General features: G+C 39.7%; 1 protein-coding gene across 5 annotated transcripts in view; it reads left to right on the top strand.

Moving 5' to 3' along the window:
- Window positions 1-22,702, top strand: part of LOC110831249 (bestrophin-2a) — a 46,995-nt gene that overhangs the window by 11,011 nt on the left and 13,282 nt on the right. For all 5 annotated transcript variants that reach the window (XM_087351962.1, XM_087351963.1, XM_087351961.1 and 2 more), the window contains exon 3: window positions 21,574-21,684. In XM_087351962.1, coding sequence (XP_087208088.1) covers window positions 21,574-21,684 — 111 coding nt within the window. The remainder of the gene's footprint in view (window positions 1-21,573; window positions 21,685-22,702) is intronic.

Below are 22,702 nucleotides of genomic sequence, written 5' to 3'. Positions count from 1 at the left end.
GTCCTTTTCACTTTCAGTACACGCGAAGACAAGATTTCATCGGATGAAATGTCACATAACTCGAACTTTCTTCAACTGTACTTACAGCTTCTCGGGAGTTTATTCCCTGAACATTGCCCTCTCTGCTTTGGTTACATTTTCTGAAACATTTCACCCCGCAATAAGAATATATTCAGCAAGATTATGCCAAATATCGGCATCCTTATGCCCGTATTTGGTACGATGTACTCCTTTGAATTTATGTTGACAGAAACCTTTCAGATAAGAACTGGTAAGACAGAGTAGCTTCATCAAGAGTTACACATAGTTACCACGGATGATATGTGTATATATAGCAACATATTTCATTGACGTTTCATAGTCATTATACCATTGAAAATAAAATAAACTCAGGACATTCCGTGTTTTATTCCATTAATTTATTCAAAAAACAATCCAGATGTAAGAGTGACCTTCTACTTCCATTTATGTCACCCTCCATGGACAAGTGTTTATTTACAATACCGTAGTTGCATGGATCGTGCACGTGGTGGTACGGAGCGCAGTACTGTGCCGTACAAAGAAAAGTTAACAGGTGATTTCTTGAAGTTCAATTTGTGTTTTTCAACAGAATGGATAATTTTGCTTTATTATTATTATTTAGTGTTCTGTCTGAGGACAGGTTCATATGAACAGGATCCTTCCATCCTTTTCTCGGACTGGGACCTGTTCATATACGTTCTTGGCAGATGATCCAGAAGTGGTTTGCCATTGCCTTCTTCTGTGTGTGAATGGAGTAATTGTTGGGATGCCACGGAGGAAAACTCCGTGTTGCCTAGACCACGGCCTTGCCCAACACAAGTTATAAATTCGGGCACCGCCGGAAATCGAACCCGAGACCCCAGGATTACAAGGTCAGCGTTCTAACCGCTAGACCACCGTGGCCATCATTTATTTATTTAGTGTTCTGTCTGACGACAGGTCCATATGAACAGGATGCTTCCATCCTTTTCTCGGACTGGGACCTGTTCATATACGTTCTTGGCAGATGATCCAGAAGTGGTTTGCCATTGCCTTCTTCTGTGTGTGAATGGAGTAATTGTTGGGATGCCACGGAGGAAAACTCCGTGTTGCCTAGACCACGGCCTTGCCCAACACAAGTTATAAATTCGGGCACCACCGGGAATTGAACCCGAGACCCCAGGATTACAAGGCCAGCGTTCTGACCGCTAGACCACCTCATCTTATTATTATTTAGTGTTCTGTCTGACGACAGGTCCATATGAACAGGATCCTTCCATCCTTTTCTCGGACTGGGACCTGTTCATGTACGTTCTTGGCAGATGATCCAGAAGTGGTTTGCCATTGCCTTCTTCTGTGTGTGAATGGAGTAATTGTTGGGATGCCACGGAGGAAAACTACGTGTTGTCTAGACCACGGCCTTGCCCAACACAAGTTATAAATTCGGGCACCACCGGGAATCGAACCCGAGACCCCCAGGATTACAAGGCCAGCGTTCTAATCGCTAGACCACCTCATCTTATTATTATTTAGTGTTCTGTCTGACGACAGGTCCATATGAACAAGATCCTTCCATCCTTTTCTCGGACTGGGACCTGTTCATGTACGTTCTTGGCAGATGATCCAGAAGTGGTTTGCCATTGCCTTCTTCTGTGTGTGAATGGAGTAATTGTTGGGATGCCACGGAGGAAAACTCCGTGTTGCCTAGACCACGGCCTTGCCCAACACAAGTTATAAATTCGGGCACCGCCCGGAATCGAACCCGAGACCCCCAGGATTACAAGGCCAGCGTTCTAACCGCTAGACCACCGTGGCTCTTAGAAGGACTGTACAGAGGCATAAATGAATTTGAGAAAGGATATAAGCCCCAGGCTAATTTGGAAATTTACCTGCAGATTCAATTTTTAATAGGTGGAAAATTTTTATTTAACCAGACGGGACTGGTGATGATGTTACATAAGTCAGCATTTGCGAATCTAAAGCAGGTGTTGAAAATGACACAGTGGCACAGTTGACGGCGGTGAGTAAGTGACTGGTAAGCGGCCAACAGAATTGCTGTTGTGTAATGCATCTTTTTGGGAACATTCTGTATTTTGCCCTGACGTCGGATGTGGTGGTTGAGCCAAAGGCGACGACCGAGGACGCAATTTACTTCGGAGCAGAGGCTTCCGTTTGAATGGGACACCCTTTTATCATTATGCAGCACGTAACTGCTGAGTTTTCGACGTTCGGCGACTGTACCTTTAATTCAGTGCAAGGTTGAACTACTGATCAATAGAAATGCTGAATCAGATCTTTGAATAATCTTGAATCGCATCTGCAGTACGACAATCGATAAGTGTATATAACTGACTAACTCTTTGATTCAGTGAGTCGTGCCGTGCAATTGTTCTTAAGTGGTACCACTTCGTGACCTGCGATTTACATTTTACCTCACTCATTGTCGTCCCACGCGATGTTCCCGTCAGATTACTCAACTGTACAGGGCCTTTGCAAGTCTGAACATCGATCTTCGAAGATCGAAAGCGTAGAAAGAGATAAACACTTGAATAGGCCGATAAAGTAACCCACGCCTGGTGAGATTTCAGGTGAATATGAAGATGACCGTCTTCTGGAATACTTCGCCGCGTAGTCTGTTAGAAATTTGCTGATGTTTAACACGTACTTGCTGCCTCCATTATCAGGTTGATGTTTGAGTCACCAAGTACCCCTGAAATATCGATAAACTTCTACCAGGTTTCACCCCGTAACCCAAAAAACTTGTACTCCTCCCCCAGTATTGTCAGGGAGATTAAGTCGAGAAGAATGAGATGGGCGGGGCATGTAGCGCGCATGGATGGGGCAAGAGGTGTGCACCGGGTATTGGTTGGGAAGCCTGAGGTTAAGAGACCTCTGGGGAGACCTAGACGTAGATGGGAGGATAATCTCAGGAGGGATCTACGGGAGATAGGAGTTGAAGGAGACTGGATTTTGTTGGCCCAGGACAGGGTCCGGTGGAGGGCTTTGGTTAATTCGGTGATGAACCTTCGGGTTCGGTAAGCCATCTGGTTGGTTGGATCCACTATTTGGGAAGCCTGAGGTTAAGAGACCTCTGGGGAGACCTAGACGTAGATGGGAGGATAATGTCAGGCGGGATCTATGGGAGATAGGAGTTGAAGAAGACTGGATTTTGTTGGCCTAGGACAGGGTCCGGTGGAGGGCTTTGGTTAATTCGGTGATGAACCTTCGGGTTCGGTAAGCCATCTGGTTATATGTAATTTCACACTTAGCAGTGTCTTTTGCATTTCAATCCATTTGGACTTTGATAATGAGAAAAAGAACTTTTTATTTTAATATTCTAAGAATTCTCTGCATATTATCATGGCACCTCCGCTACTCCATTAATTATTAGTGTCCCAAAGTGTTTTGTTTAGCTTGTTTTAACTTCACAGTTCATTTCACGAGAAAAAGTTCTGAAACAGCGTAATTATAAGACGCCAGAAAGTTACAAGTTATATACAAGAAAAATACATCTTGTTGAAATCAGCACAACTTACGTTGAAATATGAATAATCAGAGAAGTAAATCATTGTGAATTATCTTGTATTCATGGGACGACTTATCACACGGTACAATATGTACGCTTTAGTAACAATACGTACACCCGTATATTTTTAAATATACATTCCTGTTAAAAATTTATAATTTCTTCGTTTTGTTATAAAATTGAACAACTTACAACCTGAAGCAACATACTTAATGTGCTTAAGAGATGTAAGCTATACTATCAATGAAAGTTTTATGTCATTTTATATTAGCTGCCGAACTTTTAAAATAGTTTCCTGTAAAATTGTATTTTTACACACGTCAGCTTTCGGCTTTCTACCACAGAATTAATGAGCATCTGCTGAGTGAATGTAGAACTGTCGGTTCAGTGGCTGACTGTAGGTTGCGTGACTCTTGCCGTATTTACGACAGGGGGGCAGAGATTTTGTTCGTCCTCACTAAAATATGCACAATCGATTAAATGTATATGCAAATGAGGTTGATAAACCCTTGACGTGACGTTAAAATATAAGAAATCCTATTATCGTGTGTACAGAGACAAGGGACATTGACTTCTAAGTTATGGAGTCTTGAAATCATTGTCATCCCTTCGTTTTAACAAGGGAATTTCATAAGAATATGAAGATGGCTGTTTTCTGGGTCACAGAGCCGTGTAGTCTGGTAGAAGGTTACGAACGTTTCAGAGGCCCTTGCTGCCTCCATCATCAGGGAGATGTTTGCAAATGAGGACACTTCGCTGCTAGTCTAGTTGCTGACTACACAAATGTTAACCACTTAGTGCAATGAATTATTAGAGTCATCATGAATGTTTCTGTGTCATTTGCTATCACGACACTGCAGTTGAAATTTACAGTACTTTTTATCATGACACGAACAAATACAAAAAAAAACTGTCTGGTTGTTGTAAGGAAGGATGCATCTGGGGGGGTTTTCCCCAGAATATGTTAGGGACAACATTCTGAGAAGTGTTACGAAAACGGAACACGCAAAGTCAAATCCGTAATTTAAGCAATGAATCATCATCTTACATATGCCCATTTTACTATAAATACGATATATTAGTTGGTATTACAGAAAGTACTGAAAGATGCATATAAAACTTTCCGATAATGTTATGGGAAGAAACTATGCGTATTACAAAGCTCAGATAGTTATAAGTAATTTATCTTATTTAAAAGGGATTTTAGTCACGTTAACACAGTGGTATTCAACCTGGGGTACGCGAAGACATCTTAGGGGGTACATGAAATTTTTTAAAAAATATATATTTTATGATAAACACTGAATAATCAGTAATGTAATTTATTTAATTTATTTTAGATGTAGATTATATACTACGTATAACTTGAATTATACACCAACAACTTTGGGGGTTACAAAGTTGAAGAGAAATTATATCTGGGGGTACGTGAAATTTTAAAAAAAATATTATTTCATGATAAACACTGAATAATCAGTAATGTAATTTATTTAATTTATTTTAGATGTAGATTATATACTACGTATAACTTGAATTATACACCAACAACTTTGGAGGTACAAAGTTGAAGAGAAATTATATCTGGGGGTACGCGAAGACATCTTAGGGGGTACGTGAAATTTAAAAAAAATATTATTTCATGATAAACACTGAATAATCAGTAATGTAATTTATTTAATTTATTTTAGATGTAGATTATATACTACGTATAACTTGAATTATACACCAACAACTTTGGGGGTACAAAGTTGAAGAGAAATTATGTCTGGGGGTACGCGAACAAAAAAGGTTGAATACCACTGCGTTAACAGACGTATATAACCAATCGCGATACTAGATCTACAGTGGGCTGTAGTGCCAAATATTCGAGTACCACATCTTATACCATAAAATAATGACGTACCAATCATTAACTGTGATTTTAAGTCACTTTTGCACGATCTACAACCCGCCCACTGGACGCTGGGTCGATCTAAGAGAAATGTCGGATTGAGATCAATTGGAATAGAGAATAAGGAGTACGTCGGGAATATTATTAAAAGTGAAGTGTGCACTTGCAGTGTCAAAGTGCAGGTGAAGACTTGGAATCAAATGCTCGAAACAATGAAATCTGCAAGAGTGGCACATCTATCAACCAGTGATGCTTCCGGCACGAAGAGACAAAATTTATCTTCAAATATTTTACCCGTATTCCTCCTAAGTGTGAATTCGTTTTATTCCCGTCCGAATGAATTCCGATCTGTTTACAATCTGCCCTGACTATCTTATCATTAATACATTTTTATTTTAATGCATAAATTACACAATACTCTAATAACATCTGTGGTTATTTTGACGTTTGAGAAAAAGGTTAAGAGATATAGGATATCAAGTTTTTATTTTTCTGGGAGGAGATACTGTGAAAATCCCGAGAAAATTTAAGTCGGTGGGATTTGTTCTGAATATGTTTATGAATTTGTTCAATGTTTTGATCCACTTTTGAAGAAGCTAGTAGCATTACATTTTAAAGTTTTGTCTCAAAACTTCAGTTGTATTGTGTAATCGTAATCGAAAATGCCTCTTTTTTTTGCAAATAAATGTTTGTAAAAATTTTGCAAAGATTTTGTGAGGTTTGAAAATAGCAGCTAGGAATAAATTTCAAAAAAACAGCGGAAGATCTTTACTGGTACTAGTATTAATTACTTCTTTATAATTCCTCTGCAGTTCATAATGTTTATGTAGATCCAATATTTCGGTCTGGATTTTTTGCTGGATAATGGTCGAGATCTACAGTGCGAATTGGAAAGGGTTCGTGGAAAATTTAACGTTATGCTTGTCTGTTTGGAAAAAATCTTATCTCAAAAGTATTTTCAATTAAAAAAACTACTTACGCCTTTCACATAAATTTTACTTTCATTTTCACTTTCATTTTCCATTTGTCGTATGAATTAGAAGTCAGACAAACGTTTTCTGTGTCAATAATTTTTAAATTAGCGAAACTGTGACACAAATGTAGGATGGTTTAATGTCCCGTAATATCTGTGACTAAGACTAGATCCTGATGACAACCCCCCTTTTTAACCTCCATCTTGTTCTAAAAATTTCTAAAGATTAATTTTCAGATCCCAAGTTCTGTCGAGTATCCGCCCTTTTCACAACGAACAGACATTACGATGAAGGAGTAATTTTATCGCCGTCTTGCGAATCTACATTTCTAGAAACAACGAAATCCAGAGTTCTTCAGTTACGTAAAAAAAATTCTTTAATGCTGCCCACAAAAACCTGTAGTCGAACATTCTTGCTATTATTACAACTTTCGTCAGAACCTAATGCTAAATTTTGTTTTCATACAGCTAAAAAATGAGTATTTTGTTTTTCCAACGTTTCCACACATGCCGTCTGTTCTATTCGTCACAGTATTTCGTGAGACTGCTATGCGATCAGTCACCCTTTTCACATTTTGGTCACCGCAGTGTTGTCTTGACGTCAGAGGTCTTGATTTTGCAATTGTCTCTCTATCAGAGCTATTTCATACAACACTCGTCATGCTTTTCTGGAAAAAAAAATTACTGTCATTCGTACAGCTCACGTTTATTTTTAGGAAAAAAACCCGGAACTTAAAGTGGATCCACCAGGATACTTCGAAAAAAAGTCCGTATGTTATTTAAAACGCCGTTCTAAATTTAATTTCTTGGATATAGAAACACAAGGACAGCAAATCGAACAAATCAGACACACTGACTTAGCAGAATTTTGCTTCAAATATTAAGATGTTACTGCTGTGAAAACCTCAAATCTTACATCTTAATATTTTCTTTTAGAATTTCACTTGGAAAACTGGGCTCATTGAAGGACTTTTGTAGAAAGTGCTCCACCAACAGGTGAAATAAGCAACTAGCACAAACAAAATACAAAAAAAGAGAACATCGTGTGGCGTTACGAGACAATGAAGACGCAAGACTAGAGCACAATCATGCCAATAAAACAAAGACGTCAGTCGTCACTGAAGGTGGAATGTTTGTCCTTGCAGAATTGACGTCATGAGGAGCTCACTAGCGCCTCTACCTACCTACGCCGAACTAACGCTAAATATGAACCGCGGGTCCCCCGTCACTTTGAAATCAAGTAAAAGTGGAATTTAAACTATTTCTTTACCTTCATTTTTGATTTTTCAAATCAGTTGTGTAATATTTTTACATTACTTTTTTTTACAAATCGGCGTGAGTGTCCCTGGCAAGAGCTGATCCCCTACGTAAGGCATTAGTGGGTAATGTACAAATTTATTCAGATCTGTTTTCAGAAAAGTGGGCTCTCTATTACGTAACGAGAAATGACACTTCGCTAATTACACTGAAAGGAAAGTCTTATTCTTTTTCATTAACGAGTTCACTTGTGATTCTTTCGGATCTGGTCGGAATTCTAAATTCATCGTTGCAGAACACGATTTATACGGAATTCTTAAGTAGATGTGTTACCCGCGGAGACTTTAAGAATATGGTATCAGAGCATTCTTGTGAAGGCTGTAGTGATTCTCCGGATTTCATTAAAGACGAGGGAATTTATTTCAGGCAGTATCAGATATCATCGGAATTCATCAAACAGTTTTCAAAGGACCAAACATGGGGAAGGACATTTTATGATCTTTGTGCCAAACATTTATAAAACGCTTTAAACATGACCTCTAATTTTTTTTAAAAAAAATGCCATACCTTATTCACAGACCTCAGAAAAACACGAACCTTGTAAAGTAATAATTAAGAATATTTTTGTGAAAGGATTTTAAGAACTAGAGAATGGTTTCCCGCTAACAGAATTATACTATTTCTAGGTGCAGTAGTGAGTTGTTATACAATAAAATACTTGCGAATTTTCCTACACCGTTCATAAAATGCATGGTTCCAAATCTGTATACGTAATTTCTATATATTTTAAACAGGAAGAACCTAGAATGAATTCTCATTGTGTGTGGAACGGGATTATTTTAATCTTTATCAAGATAAGATACACTTATTACTATGAAAGATATGAAGATCACGTTGTTGATACATGTTGGTTTTGTAAATCATATTTATTTTAAATATCTGTGATTCATAGCGCAGATCGGGTGACTTTTGTTTGTGTGAAGTATTTTCCGTGTTTACTGAGAGTGAAATAGATTTCTTAATTGTATAATTTACCAAATGAGAGTTTGTTTTGATGAATAGGATAAAATATACAAAATAAATAATATTTTTAAATTGAACACTGAGCTTACTGCAGATAATGCAGTGTAACTAGTTGATAGAATATTAGTGAGAGGGTTATTTATGAATGATGAATGCGGAAGGATGTGGTAGGAAGTTCCAGCTGATATCTTAGTAAGTGTTTAAGACAATTTAAAAACCTTATTCTGTCAATCACAGCAACTAGATGCGAGTATGTCGCCCAGAATCATTATTATTTTCATATTAAAGTAGTCGACAGGCTTGTTTATTGGTGGACACGGTCAGCAAAGCTCCACGTTTTCTGTCAGTGAGGGAATTTCAAATTTGTGGTTTGTCAGTAATAGAAATATCTGTAGTTATCGTGGAAATGTACAAATAATTCCTTTACTTTTATGCGTTAAACTCTCGTCCAAGGCAGGGGTACATTTTTTCGAACTTGTGTTCGAGTGAATCCGTGTTGTACGAACTTAATTTTGTATGGGATTAATGGGGATACGGTAACCCAGCCGTGGAAAGTCAGAGTATATAAAAAAAATCAATATGGACGCCTGTTGCAATGATATTTATTTAAAATATAATAATAACGTAATATCACGCTAATTTCTACTGCGTTCACTCTACTACGCAGCGTATGCAGAATTTTTATTTTCTCGTCTGATTTCATATCTTTTGGAACATTTTTACAACATGTTTCGGTTTCGTCGAACCATCTTCAGGAACATAAAATGATATTTTAATTATCTTATTTGTAAATTTTAAATGTAATTGTGATTAGACGGACAAAACCGAATAATTAATCTAATATTTGATTCAAAATATGACGCAATTATACTATTTCATATCTTTGCTTCGTTATCACTTTTATTTACATTTAAGTTTTGATTTCACAACGCTGTCCGAGAGGAACTGAGTAGACGGCACAAGATTGGTGTCTTCTGGGTTGGAGCGCCGTGTGGTCTGGTCGAAGATTTCCGACGTTTCAGAGATGCTGCTACCTCCATCAGGACGGCCCTGTTGATGGAGGCAGCAAGTACCTCTGAAACGTCGGTAAACTTCTACAAGACTACACGGCGCTCCAACCCAGAAGACACCCATCTTGGGACTCCGCCGTGAAAACCTCAAGTCCTCCAACGCTGCCCTACTCTGTGAATCGGTTCTGGGACCGACAAAGGCACTTAATTGTTTACACACGGCAAACAATAACGAGGCCTACCAACCTCAGGTATTGCGAATTTAATACGTGGAACTATAAAGTCACCATTGAATCTGTTGTAGTTCTAAGAATCGCTGTTAATAGTTTTTGTGTGCTCACGGCGTTTTGAGTTACGTCAATGCGGTATTGCGATGAAGAACTCTTCGTTTCTAGTCGTGACTTGAGTTTCCAATGTACTTACCACAATTTTTGGAAAATGTGTCATGAAGTTTATTCGAGGAGTCGTATGTTAATCAAATGTAATGACCAGTCGAGGTGTTACCTGCACCTGCTGTCAGCACCCACGCCCAATCCTCATCAACCATGAAATAACTCACGTTCAAACTGCAGGGTAGTGTAGGATGTGATTGTACGACTTCACTCCTTCCGCCTTTGTAATGTCAGAGGTGAGGAAGTCTGAGAGTGGACAGCTTCAGTCACGTGGATCCGAATTGAAACTCTCGTTAAGTTTCAGCTGGAAAGTCTGAACTTTCCCTGGTGTGGGCTGTGGATTTGTTTTATATCCAAAGCGGCCCTGGGACCGACATCGGTTCAAAGCGGCCGGAGCTTGGAACTATTCTTAGTTGTATTTTTCTTAGTCACTTTTCACAAACTCAGTTCACTAGAACAATATATTTCGACCAAATGTGGCCATCACTTAGTTCCCTGCATTGGGGGTAGAATTTTCTCCTCGCTTTGTCTATAAATCACGATTAAAGTATGTTTTAAAACGTTTTAAACTGTTGAAATTTTTTAAAAAAATTAAGTTTTTTAAAAAAATGTTTAAATATTTTCTTTTCACACCTTGGTGACTGTCAGAGCCCATGCAACTCAGATCAAAAACACACCGGGACTCACTAACCTGCGCAGAAAACATTTTAAAACATTCTGAAAAACTTTTAACGTTCTCGACATACAGAGTCAACGAGATGCCGTACTAAATGAGATTCTGAGAACGGAAGTCGAACCAGACACACAATGAATGTCGACAGTAAATATCATTAAAGGGGTTAGAAATTGCTATCCGCAGGAATGCGGAAAGAGATAAGGGGAGAATGTCATAACAGATCTTGGTCCCTCGTAATGCAGTTCAGCCACTGCTCGTTATACCCTTGAAGCTCTCAGTTACTGTGGTCGCTTTAACCGTGAAATGTTGCTCGTATAATTTCCGACTAAATCTTTCCTGTTAGCTCGCAGTAGCCGAGATCTCGTTAAAACCGAGTTCGACTTTACTTTTATCAGGATTTATTGACATCGACAGGAGAAAGTGCAATTTCCAGTGTAGTGACAGAATCAGGGAATTGGACCTGATGATGACCTCATTAGACCGAAACATGTTGTTCTAGTGAATGGACGTGCGATGAGTGTGTGAGAAGTGACGGACAAGGGAAAGCCAAGAATTAGCATATCACCGGGATGCTGCACTATTTTATTTAGTGTTCTGTCTGAGGACAGGTCCATATGAACAGGATCCTTCCATCCTTTTCTCGGACTGGGACCTGTTCATATACGTTCTTGGCAGATGATCCAGAAGTGGTTTGCCATTGCCTTCTTCTGTGTGTGAATGGAGTAATTGTTGGGATGCCACGGAGGAAAACTCCGTGTTGCCTAGACCACGGCCTTGCCCAACACAAGTCATAAATTCGGGCACCGCCGGGAATCGAACCCGAGACCCCAGGATTACAAGGCCAGCGTTCTAACTATGCAAATCCACTTTTCGCATTTGTGTACCGGTCTTACAAAGGGCAGCTTTACAGTTTTAGAAATATGTGGGGCCCATGTTGAACGCTTTTAGAAACAATAATATATATTTGTTACTGTTGTTAATTCTCGGAAACTTCTAACTTGTTGGTTTATGAAAAATATGACGAGGACGTTGCTTGAAATAATAACGATTCCGACTTCATTCGAAAGGTTTTAATTATCTCCTTCAATTGTCTCGTCTCACACAACGTTGAATAACAATTGTAGTTGACACAGTATCGTTAAATAGCGTGAGTCATCTCTCAAATGTACCTGTTTACGCCACTGGCCTTACGCAACTTAATTCTGATTGGTCGATGGCAGAGAAGGTTTTGTTGTCTTTTGTTGCGTTGTTGCGACCTGCACGGAATGTTATTAACTGGTACCTATTCAGAGCTTTGCATGAAAAAGCGGCGTACGTCAAGGGACCATCGTATTCTTTTCTGCAGTCGTTCGGAATCCCTTGTACTAAAATGAAACCTCGGAGCTTAGAAAATGTCAGTTTATAGCGTAGTTGAATTCAAAGTTTTGATTTGAGGCTCTGAAGGAAAATCATTTGTAAAAAAGCGACTGTACAAAAGTGTGGTTGAATGAAATGTAGAATGGCGTGCCCATATGTAAAGAATACTGCATTGAAATCATTAATCTATACCATTGTGTAGACCATGCGGTGTTCAACCTTTTTTATTCGCGTACCCCCAGATATAAGTTCTATTCAAATTTGTACCCCCAAAGTTGTTGGTGTATAATTCAAGTTATACATAGTATATAATCTACATCTAAAATAAATTAAATAAATTACATTACTGATTATTCAGTGTTTATCATAAAATAATATATCTTTTAAAAATTTCATGTACCCCCTAAGATGTCTTCGCGTACCCCCAGATATAATTTCTCTTCAACTTTGTACCCCCAAAGTTGTTGGTGTATAATTCAAGTTATACTTAGTATATAATCTACATTTAAAATGAATTAAATAAATTACATTACTGATTATTCAGTGTTTATCATAAAATAATATTTTTATTAAATTTCACGTACCAACTAAGATGTCTTCGCGTACCCCAGGTTGAATACCACTGATCTAAGGCATTAATGTTCTCAACGTTTTGGTGCTGACGGCACACTTAGTATTTTGGATTATTCTTTTAGGCACACTAGAATTTTCAGAATTGTGACTTTTAATAACAGTACACATATTTTTCATTGTTAGGGTATCTTTTAACAAATATGCCAATTTTTAGTGATTCCACTTGTAAATTGTTTCAACACGAGTGTCAAAATTGAGGGGCACACAAACGTAGATATTTACAGGTGTTGACTGAAATATAAATTTCTTGCTTCCCGTGGCATTGCACTGAAACATCAACATTTGAAAACATCGATATTTAATTTTTAAGGTTCCACCGATTACATTTTCAGTTCTTATTAGGACGCAAGGTCCCTGATGATGGCTACTGAACTGGTATTCGAATCGTTGGTTCTGAACTGTTGGCTACCCCGACAGAATTATACAGAAGAGAATATGAAGGAAGGATTCCAGGAAATACGAATGAATTTCTTTAAAACAGTTTGTAACCGATTGATATCGAACTCACCAAGTTTTGCAGCATCTCGTTACCCCAACATATTTATTAAAACCAATAAATTGGCGAGATATCTCGAAGAGATCGACATAACCTCGTGGTTAAAAGATACAGAAATCTGACACCTCCACGCATAGCAGTCACGGCCTTCTGTATAATGTGGACCTTCCCTGTCATTGGCCTGTCCTGTGTGAAACGTTTTCTTTCATTGTCGCTGACAGATGTTACGTAATTGAATTAATTTTACAGTTTCTCAAGTAATGGTGTCAAAATGTAGAAAATACCGCCGGGCCGGATCCGGGCTGTCATTTCAAATGTTGGCTTCTTCCAGAATGTTCTTGTAGCGCTGATCTGTTGATCTGCTAGGCTGGAGGAGTTCTGTGGCTCAAGAATGCCAGATACATACCGTGGTATAGTCGGCGTAGTAGTTTTTGGCCGGTGGAGCTGGCGGACGGGCCTACTCTGTGTACCTGAGGTGGCACGGTCAGCGCATTTCTTTTGTTTGGGCGTTCAGTCCGAGACTCGCTCCTAGCCTTCCCCTTGAAAATTCCACCGGCCAAAAGCTACTACGCCGACTATAAATGGTTGGTAACCTTGAATCAACGACTGGAGCAAGGCTGAATAATCGCCCTATCATGACATGAGCCATAGTGAGACACGTGGGATGAAATCATTCACGTATTTTCTCGTCTTCTCTTGTATGGATTCCGATATCGATAATTTGTGACTTCACAGTGGTTTAACGATTTGTCATAATGCCAAGCATCTCTTCATGTCAGCTGTACTTAAAGACTTCCGCTCAACTACGTTAGTTACCGCAGTGGCTGTGGAGGGGGCGTTCGACGCGGGACATGCCCCCTCCATAAAAAAGTAAAGCTGTCCCACTTACGTCATGTAGGCGCTTGGTGGGGGGGAGATTTGTATAGCTCCTACTCATTCATAACCTCGACACTAGATGGGGTGGATGTTAGGTCCGCCTTCCGGCCGCTTTACCCCCGGGAAAGGACCCATTGGATAGGAGGCTGGGTGGGACCCAGATGCGGTCTGGACGCAGAGGCTAGAGGATAAATCCCCATGCATACTTAAGTAAATTATACACAAATAAAATAGAACGTGTTTTTGTGTCACAGGTGACGAAGGCTCCTTGACAGTTCACGTGTGTTTCACACGTGCATTGGTTTATGTGTGCCCGATGGAAACAGGACTGGAAAGGTGTAACCATCCTGGAATACGCACATGCATTATTTTTGCAAATTCTGGCTTACTAATAACAACAGATGTCAGTTACCTTGCGTAGACAACTTTGGCTTCGGACTGTACAGAGCGTGTGGTTTCAATGTCTTATTTAAGCGTCGTAAATCAATATCGATACGTCACAAGGCTTGTTAACTCTGTGATGTTATTATGGGGTCGTACGATCGAATCCCAGTCACATCCAAACTCTCTTTCCTTTCATGCCATCGCCATTTTGTTGTTTTACGAAGAGTTACTACACCGGAGTCTTATATTTTCCGAAAATCTGTAACCATACTTAATTCTATGGCACTGCTGTCAGTGGCGCTAGTGTCGATCCCAACACCGTACAAGTTTGTTCGTCCGCCATGTTGTAATTGACGATTGTAAGAAGTTTATAAAAGTGCGGTAGGCTACTCCCCAGCAGCACAATGCACATACCAAATTTCTTCCAAATCTGTCCAGCGGTTGTCGAGTATACGGACAGACATGGCCAGTCCATATGCGTTCATTTGTTTCACTTCGTGCAAAGAGCGTAAAACGGTACATTTTTGAAAGTGTGAGAGGTTCCTTTCCGTGTAGTTTTGCGAAAATTATGAGAATTTCTTTGAGTTGTCGGATTTTGATCCTTAATGCATTGCGGATTTCTAGTATGACCTTATTTTGTTGTGCCATACTAAAACCCTAACCAAAGTAATTATTAATATTAAATTAGTAAAAATTAAGTGTCGTGCTATAACACGCTGAACAACCAACCTAACCTCGTGAAAAACTAAATCACAAGATAAAACCCTAATCTAACCGAATGGAAAATAACGCGCGAAATATACGTTTTAAATTTCTCTCGCCTTTCAAAGCCCGTCCAGAAGTATTAAACATTATCAGTCACTTGAATATTTTATTATTATTTATTGTTCTGTCTGACGACAGGTCCATATGAACAGGATCCTTCCATCCTTTTCTCGGACTGGGACCTGTTCATATACGTTCTTGGCAGATGATCCAGAAGTGGTTTGCCATTGCCTTCTTCTGTGTGTGAATGGAGTAATTGTTGGGATGCCACGGAGGAAAACTCCGTGTTGCCTAGACCACGGCCTTGCCCTCACAAGTTATAAATTCGGGCACCGCCGGGAATCGAACCCGAGACCCCAGGATTACAAGGCCAGCGTTCTAACCGCTAGACCACCGTGGCGAGTTCACGTGAATGGACTATGTATAATCGTATACCTTACTTTAGAGCTTTTGAGCTTGTGGATAGAATACAAGGGTTCAGTTTTGCTCCGTATGAAATGCAATGCTACAGCTTTGCCTGGTGTTATATAGGGATGAAAGGGCAAGTTAGGCGGAATGCACGTAGTAGAAGTGATGTAGATAGCAGATGATATATAAGTGAGAAATATCTTTACTGAGGTGGCGAAGACCTCTCGTTGTTTTTAGCAAGACAGCGGTCAGTTACCCCGAAGAAGTGCGTGACAAATATTGTTAATTATTCATCGTGTGCTACCTAGTTTGAGGAGGGAGGAATTCAATTATGCACTCTCTGACAGAACTGCAGTTCTTAGTGTCGACATTAATCTTCAAAGTTTCCACGATGTTAAAAATTTTCCATTGAGAATTGTGGACGTGATTGAATTTACTTTGTTTGGTATTGGGTAGAATTGTGACAGTTTCTTTGAGAAAAATATTATTTCTAGGAAAATTTCTTACGAATTTGTTCTTTGGAGTGTAAGAACGTGTTCAGTAGCGTGTTTTTTTTCCCCCCAAATGTTAGTCGTTTTGTGGTGTCTGTAAGTAAAGGAAACGGTCTAAATTAACTTGTAAATATTTTTATAAAAATTCGCAAAGTTAATTCTGAATGTATATTTTTTCAAGAGAAGTGAACCGATTGCATGTGCAATGAATAAACAGATCACATAAATACTTGTACTTGGAACTCATACCCCCACGGTGGTCTAGCGGTTAGAACGCTGGCCTTGTAATCCTGGGGTCTCGGGTTCGATTCCCGGCGGTGCCCGAATTTATAACTTGTGTTGGGCAAGGCCGTGGTCTAGGCAACACGGAGTTTTCCTCCGTGGCATCCCAACAATTACTCCATTCACACACAGAAGAAGGCAATGGCAAACCACTTCTGGATCATCTGCCAAGAACGTATATGAACAGGTCCCAGTCCGAGAAAAGGATCCAAGGATTCTGTTCATATGGACCTGTCGTCAGACAGAACACTAAATAATAATAAGATGACGTGGTCTAGAGGTTAGAACGCTGGCCTTGTAATCCTGGGGGTCTCGGGTTCGATTCCCGGCGGTGCCCGAATTTATAACTTGTGTTGGGCAAGGCCGTGGTCTAGGCAACACGGAGTTTTCCTCCGTGGCATCCCAACAATTACTCCATTCACACACAGAAGAAGGCAATGGCAAACCACTTCTGGATCATCTGCCAAGAACGTATATGAACAGGTCCCAGTCCGAGAAAAGGATCCAAGGATTCTGTTCATATGGACCTGTCGTCAGACAGAACACTAACAATAATAATAATAATAACTTGGAAGTGAAGTACATCTTTGTGTCCTTGTATCAATATTAGTCAGACTCTTCATGAAAAATCCTGAAGTAAGTGACTGATGTATCAACAACAACTTCGTAATCTCATTCTGACGCTACGTTCTCAAAGCTGACTGGGCTTTTGCTGTGTAAATACACGTCACCCGATGACAAACAAGGTGCTTACATAGCTCGGTATAATTAATTGTGTGTAGAACAGGGCTTCCCATCTTAAGTCTTTACATGATCTTGTATCCTGTGATGTACATTTTTTTGAAAACATGTCCCAAAACAAGAATGCATCTCGTAAATGCTATTGTGTTCTTTTTTTATTTGCCTTGATGTTAATTTGTTGCAGGTACGAAGCTCATAACATATTCAGATGTACACTGAAGATTTTTATAGGCTCCATTTAGTTAAATATCTATCATATCGAGGGACGTTTGGCAAAAAAAATGTAACAGAAAGCTGTGTTATGTGACACCGGCATATTCTAGAAAATCTACAAAATTCGAGTTGAACTTCGTGTAGAATAGCCGGTGTGGTCCGAAATTAAGTTCGTTTAAGTAAGTTTTTTTTATATTTCAGTAGTTAAGCTGGTGAAGTACACGACCTTCCTATTATGCGTTTGTTTAATGTTCCATGTACAAACAACGGTTAATGATGGATATTTGAAACAAATCATTTTAGGTCCTTTGGTGAATTAATTTATTATCGTATTTATGGTTTAATTTCGTATTGATCGATATTACACGTTTCACAACTCAGTGCCGCAATAATGTTCAGGTCTTGTAGAATATTGCCATTTCGAAGGCAAAGTGGGCATAATTTGGGAGAACCTTTGCTAAACTAACGTTAGTATTCATTGCAAATGGTGTCATATGATATGGGATTTTATTCTTACGTGAATCTATGCTTCATTTTCCGTGTTTATGCTCGCTTTATGTTTTACATTTGCAGCTTTAGCGACCTGTTAGCATCTTTTAGAATAGATTTCTTCTCAGGCTAACCAAATTACGAACTCCGTTCTACCTGATGGTTATTTACTAAACCTATGGTCACCCAAAGAAGAAGATTTTTTTTAATTTTGTTTAGACTGCATCCCCATGACCAAGCTAAGTATCGAAGGTCCTTATTGATATTCGGGAGACCCTGGATTCGAACCATGTTCGCGTTTTTTCTCAGTTTCTTCACACAAGTCCTGGGACTCAAACCTTTCCCATCCACATCCTTTCAGTCCGTCGTTCACATTCAAGCTGTTATTCCACTCTTCGTGTGGCTGAGCAATCATCCACAAGCAACTGAACAATCCAGGTTGTCGTCGGAGGAGCGTGCAGCCCCATCCGTCTTTATAACTGATGACTACGCGACATAACTCAGAATACCACAATTGAATGTCACGCTTTTGAACTATGATGATTGATTGTAATCATGAAAATTAAACGATGATTTCATGACTGTTAAACGATGATGGTGGTGATGAGATCACAAGGCGTAAAGAAGTATCGTATGTTGCGTAAAGAACGCATGTAGATCACAACTTTCCAAGCTTGTCGCTGCGTATGTACCAGGATCATTTGTTAAAGTAGGCCTCAATCGTACTCTGCCATATTTCTAGCGTAACAACCTACTTAACACCGAAAGTCGATATGGCGTTCTGAAATAACCAAATAAACGAAAATTATTTATGCTTCGTCTCGTTTTATTTATTTCGTTTTCTGTGTGACGACAGGTCCATATGAACAGGATCCTTCCATCCTTTTCTCGGACTGGGACCTGTTCATATACGTTCTTGGCAGATGATCCAGAAGTGGTTTGCCATTGCCTTCTTCTGTGTGTGAATGGAGTAATTGTTGGGATGCCACGGAGAAACCGGGGAAGCCCCCGGAGGAAAACTCCGTGATGCCTAGACCACGGCCTTGCCCAACACAAGTTATAAATTCGGGCACCGCCGGGAATCGAACCCGAGACCCCAGGATTACAAGGCCAGCGTTCTAATCGCTAGACCACCTCATCTTATTATTATTTAGTGTTCTGTCTGACGACAGGTCCATATGAACAGGATCCTTCCATCCTTTTCTCGGACTGGGACCTGTTCATATACGTTCTTGGCAGATGATCCAGAAGTGGTTTGCCATTGCCTTCTTCAGTGTGTGAATGGAGTAATTGTTGGGATGCCACGGAGGAAAACTCCGTGTTGCCTAGACCACGGCCTTGCCCAACACAAGTTATAAATTCGGGCACCGCCGGGAATCGAACCCGAGACCCCAGGATTACAAGGCCAGCGTTCTAACCGCTAGACCACCTCATCTTATTATTATTTAGTGTTCTGTCTGACGACAGGTCCAGATGAACAGGATCCTTCCATCCTTTTCTCGGACTGGGACCTGTTCATATACGTTCTTGGCAGATGATCCAGAAGTGGTTTGCCATTGCCTTCTTCTGTGTGTGAATGGAGTAATTGTTGGGATGCCACGGAGGAAAACTCCGTGTTGCCTAGACCACGGCCTTGCCCAACACAAGTTATAAATTCGGGCACCGCCGGGAATCGAACCCGAGACCCCAGGATTACAAGGCCAGCGTTCTAACCGCTAGACCACCTCATCTTATTATTATTTAGTGTTCTGTCTGACGACAGGTCCATATGAACAGGATCCTTGCATCCTTTTCTCGGACTGGGACCTGTTCATATACGTTCTTGGCAGATGATCCAGAAGTGGTTTGCCATTGCCTTCTTCTGTGTGTGAATGGAGTAATTGTTGGGATGCCACGGAGGAAAACTCCGTGTTGCCTAGACCACGGCCTTGCCCAACACAAGTTATAAATTCGGGCACCGCCGGGAATCGAACCCGAGACCCCCCAGGATTACAGGGCCAGCGTTCTGACCGCTAGACCGCCGTGGCTATCTTCGTCTCGTACAGTTACAAATTTTGAGTTTGTCTTAATTCGCTATTCTTGCATTGCGATGGTAACTGTTGAGGTTATGTACAGTCTTATGACATTGTGGTATAATTACTTATTTTAAAATACTCTCCGCGCCGTCTTCTGGAGGAATTAAAATTCTTGTTAGTTTGCTTAGCGAAGCAAGTACAGGAATTGGTATGAACCACTTTGGACACACATTGACTTGTGTTGCATTCTGTAAGTGACGGTGAGCTAGTTATTAACAATTATGGGGTAATTATGTGGGATCACCGAGTGATATTGGCCTTGAGGGATCGCTGATACGAGACGCTGTAACGAACGGACTCATCCGCGGACAAAATATAACTCCTTGCTCCTAAACGTTACCGTACGAGCATTGTTAAAAGTTTTTACGTTTTACAGACAGCCAGTATCCCAGATTACATTGCATCTAATGTTGGGACGCCCGTGGATTAATGAATTGGAAAGGATGCAGATGCCTGTGGACTGAGGAGTACCACGAAGAACCTCAGTCAGGGTAGTCGGTGTTCGAGCCCCAGATATGATCCAGGGATCTCATGAATATCGAGCATTAGTGCTAACTTTACGGTCCAGCGTTCTGCCCATATTTCGTAAAACACATTTTGTCGATTAGCTTTCATTTATGATGACATCCTCGTGAAATAATATTGCTACGGTGCCATGCTGACGTAATCGAAATGAAAACGGCCTTATGTCATATCCTCTGTCGTTTTAATTTGAGAATGTCGGAGTCGCTTCCTTTCTCATAATTAATTTCGCAATGGCTGAAGTTTTCAAACTGTGATATTTCACTTCCCAAGTCTGCAAGCGTAGGTAACAGTCGCATTGGACACCTTTATCTTCGTAGATTTGTTTGAAAAATGAGTCGTCTTTCTGCCTTTGTTCATAGATTGAATGAGAAGGAGCTTTACCACCTCTCCCCCCAAACGCCTATATGGCGTATAGTGGGACAGCTTTATTTGTTTTTAAAGCGGAAATAAATTTAAATTAAGAAAAACGGCTGACGATTCGTCTTTGCATTTACATTCGACGGTTTATTACAGTGAAAATTATCTTTCACGGGGTCAGACTGCCTAGCTGTTTCTGTGTCTGGGATATTTTCTTCTCAGTTGGTATTAATGACAACGTAGTGAGTCTGTCCTGTTTCTGCGTGCATTGTGGGTAGTTATGGACCCTCTTCAAAATAGATAATGGCCGCTAGACAGAAACAGCTGATGTTGGAAAGGTTAATAACGGGGAAGATCATTTTATGACTTCTGGTGAAGCTGTACTCAGATGAAGTTGTCAGATATTTTGAGCAAGTCTTGAATATTACTTCTTAAAAACTTCCGACAAAAAAAAATTACGGATAGTTGGGTTTTTGGAAGAAATTAATCAAAATATTGTCTGTATGATTTCATTAATGATTCGTAAGTAGTAGTTGAAGGTTTTCCCAAAATTGTGCTTAAATTTTCGTTCACAATTTCACTCGAGTACAAGTTATTAAGCAAATTTTGATTTAGGTGAAGAAAAATGTTACGAAAAGTGAGGTTAGGATGAATGAGTTGGCTAATGATGTATTTACAGAAATATGCCCTGTCAAAATACTGAATGTGTTGTAACAGCGTATCAATTGTTGCAGATGGCGAGGCAGTATCTACAAGCTGGTGTGGCCTGACCTTGTCATGTTTCTGCTCGTTTACTACACCCTTAGTTTCATCTACAGGTTCTCCCTGGATCCAGACCAAAAGAAGTGAGTTTTAAGACTTGGTGCTTCTTGGTGGACGTATTTCTTTTGGTGATGAATGCTAGGGATGGTGCCATGTAAGGTTTGATGTTCGGAATTGCAGAAACTTAGTCTCATCTCTGTCAAGAGCAAAGGAGAACAAGTCTCAAACAAGTTTTTAAATATGTGAAACGAAATTTGGTTTTACTCGTGTTAGATAATGTATTCGAGTCATCGGTTCGCAACGCGGATGTCGTAAAAACCTTCCAAGGATGCCACAGGAATTTAAACATCACAATTTTTCCACTTTTATTGGTGTTAAAATGTGTTTTTAATATTCTCGTCTCCCTCCATAATATTTATTTTACTGTCGTAAGTTCATAGGCGTTTAATAACAGATACTAATATCTTTGTAATGTAAGTCTATGAATCAAAATTCAAGTGATAGCTCGCCAGCGTATCATCAGCACAGAAAAAAATAGTTTCCTGCTAACTAATAATCACAGGCTATGATAGAGTAGCACAGAATATTAAAAATAAAAAGTTTAAAAATACTCATTTAAGTACTACAGAATTCTTCAGAATAAAAAAACTTAATAAACAATTAGAATTGTGTTGTAAAATGTGTACTTGTGTTTCTTCGAACACATAGAAAGATTAACAACTTCACATTAGTGTGCATAGCAAAGCGATTCTGACTTTCAAAATTAATGTCAGAGGTCTCTGACGTTTGTCTACTTTGTGTCGTCACAGGGATTCCCCACCCAGGGATTCCCCAAGAGATAAGTCTTTTCTCTCGGAAGGTTTTAATATAAAAATAACCCTTTATTTATTTTGAGCAAATTTTGGAACGTGTCTACACGTGGACAGACAGACAGACATGGCGATGCCAAAAGGTGAATTTATGTTTATCCCTGTTGTCAGTGCCAATTAAAATGGCTTTGAAACAGACTTCTGTTCATTTTTGATGGACTCAACCTTTTTTAACTTCACGTTGGACCATTTGTCACGCAGACAATTCCAACGTTCTTTGCTTTTCGGAATG

Source organism: Zootermopsis nevadensis, unplaced genomic scaffold, assembly GCF_977971745.1.
Source record: "Zootermopsis nevadensis isolate Lab colony 2312 unplaced genomic scaffold, Znev_1.0 Znev_ptg000020l, whole genome shotgun sequence".
In the NCBI taxonomy this organism is placed as follows: Eukaryota; Metazoa; Arthropoda; class Insecta; order Blattodea; family Termopsidae; genus Zootermopsis; species Zootermopsis nevadensis.
Note: the sequence above shows the minus strand (reverse complement) of the source record. Positions and strands in the feature narration are given on the sequence as shown.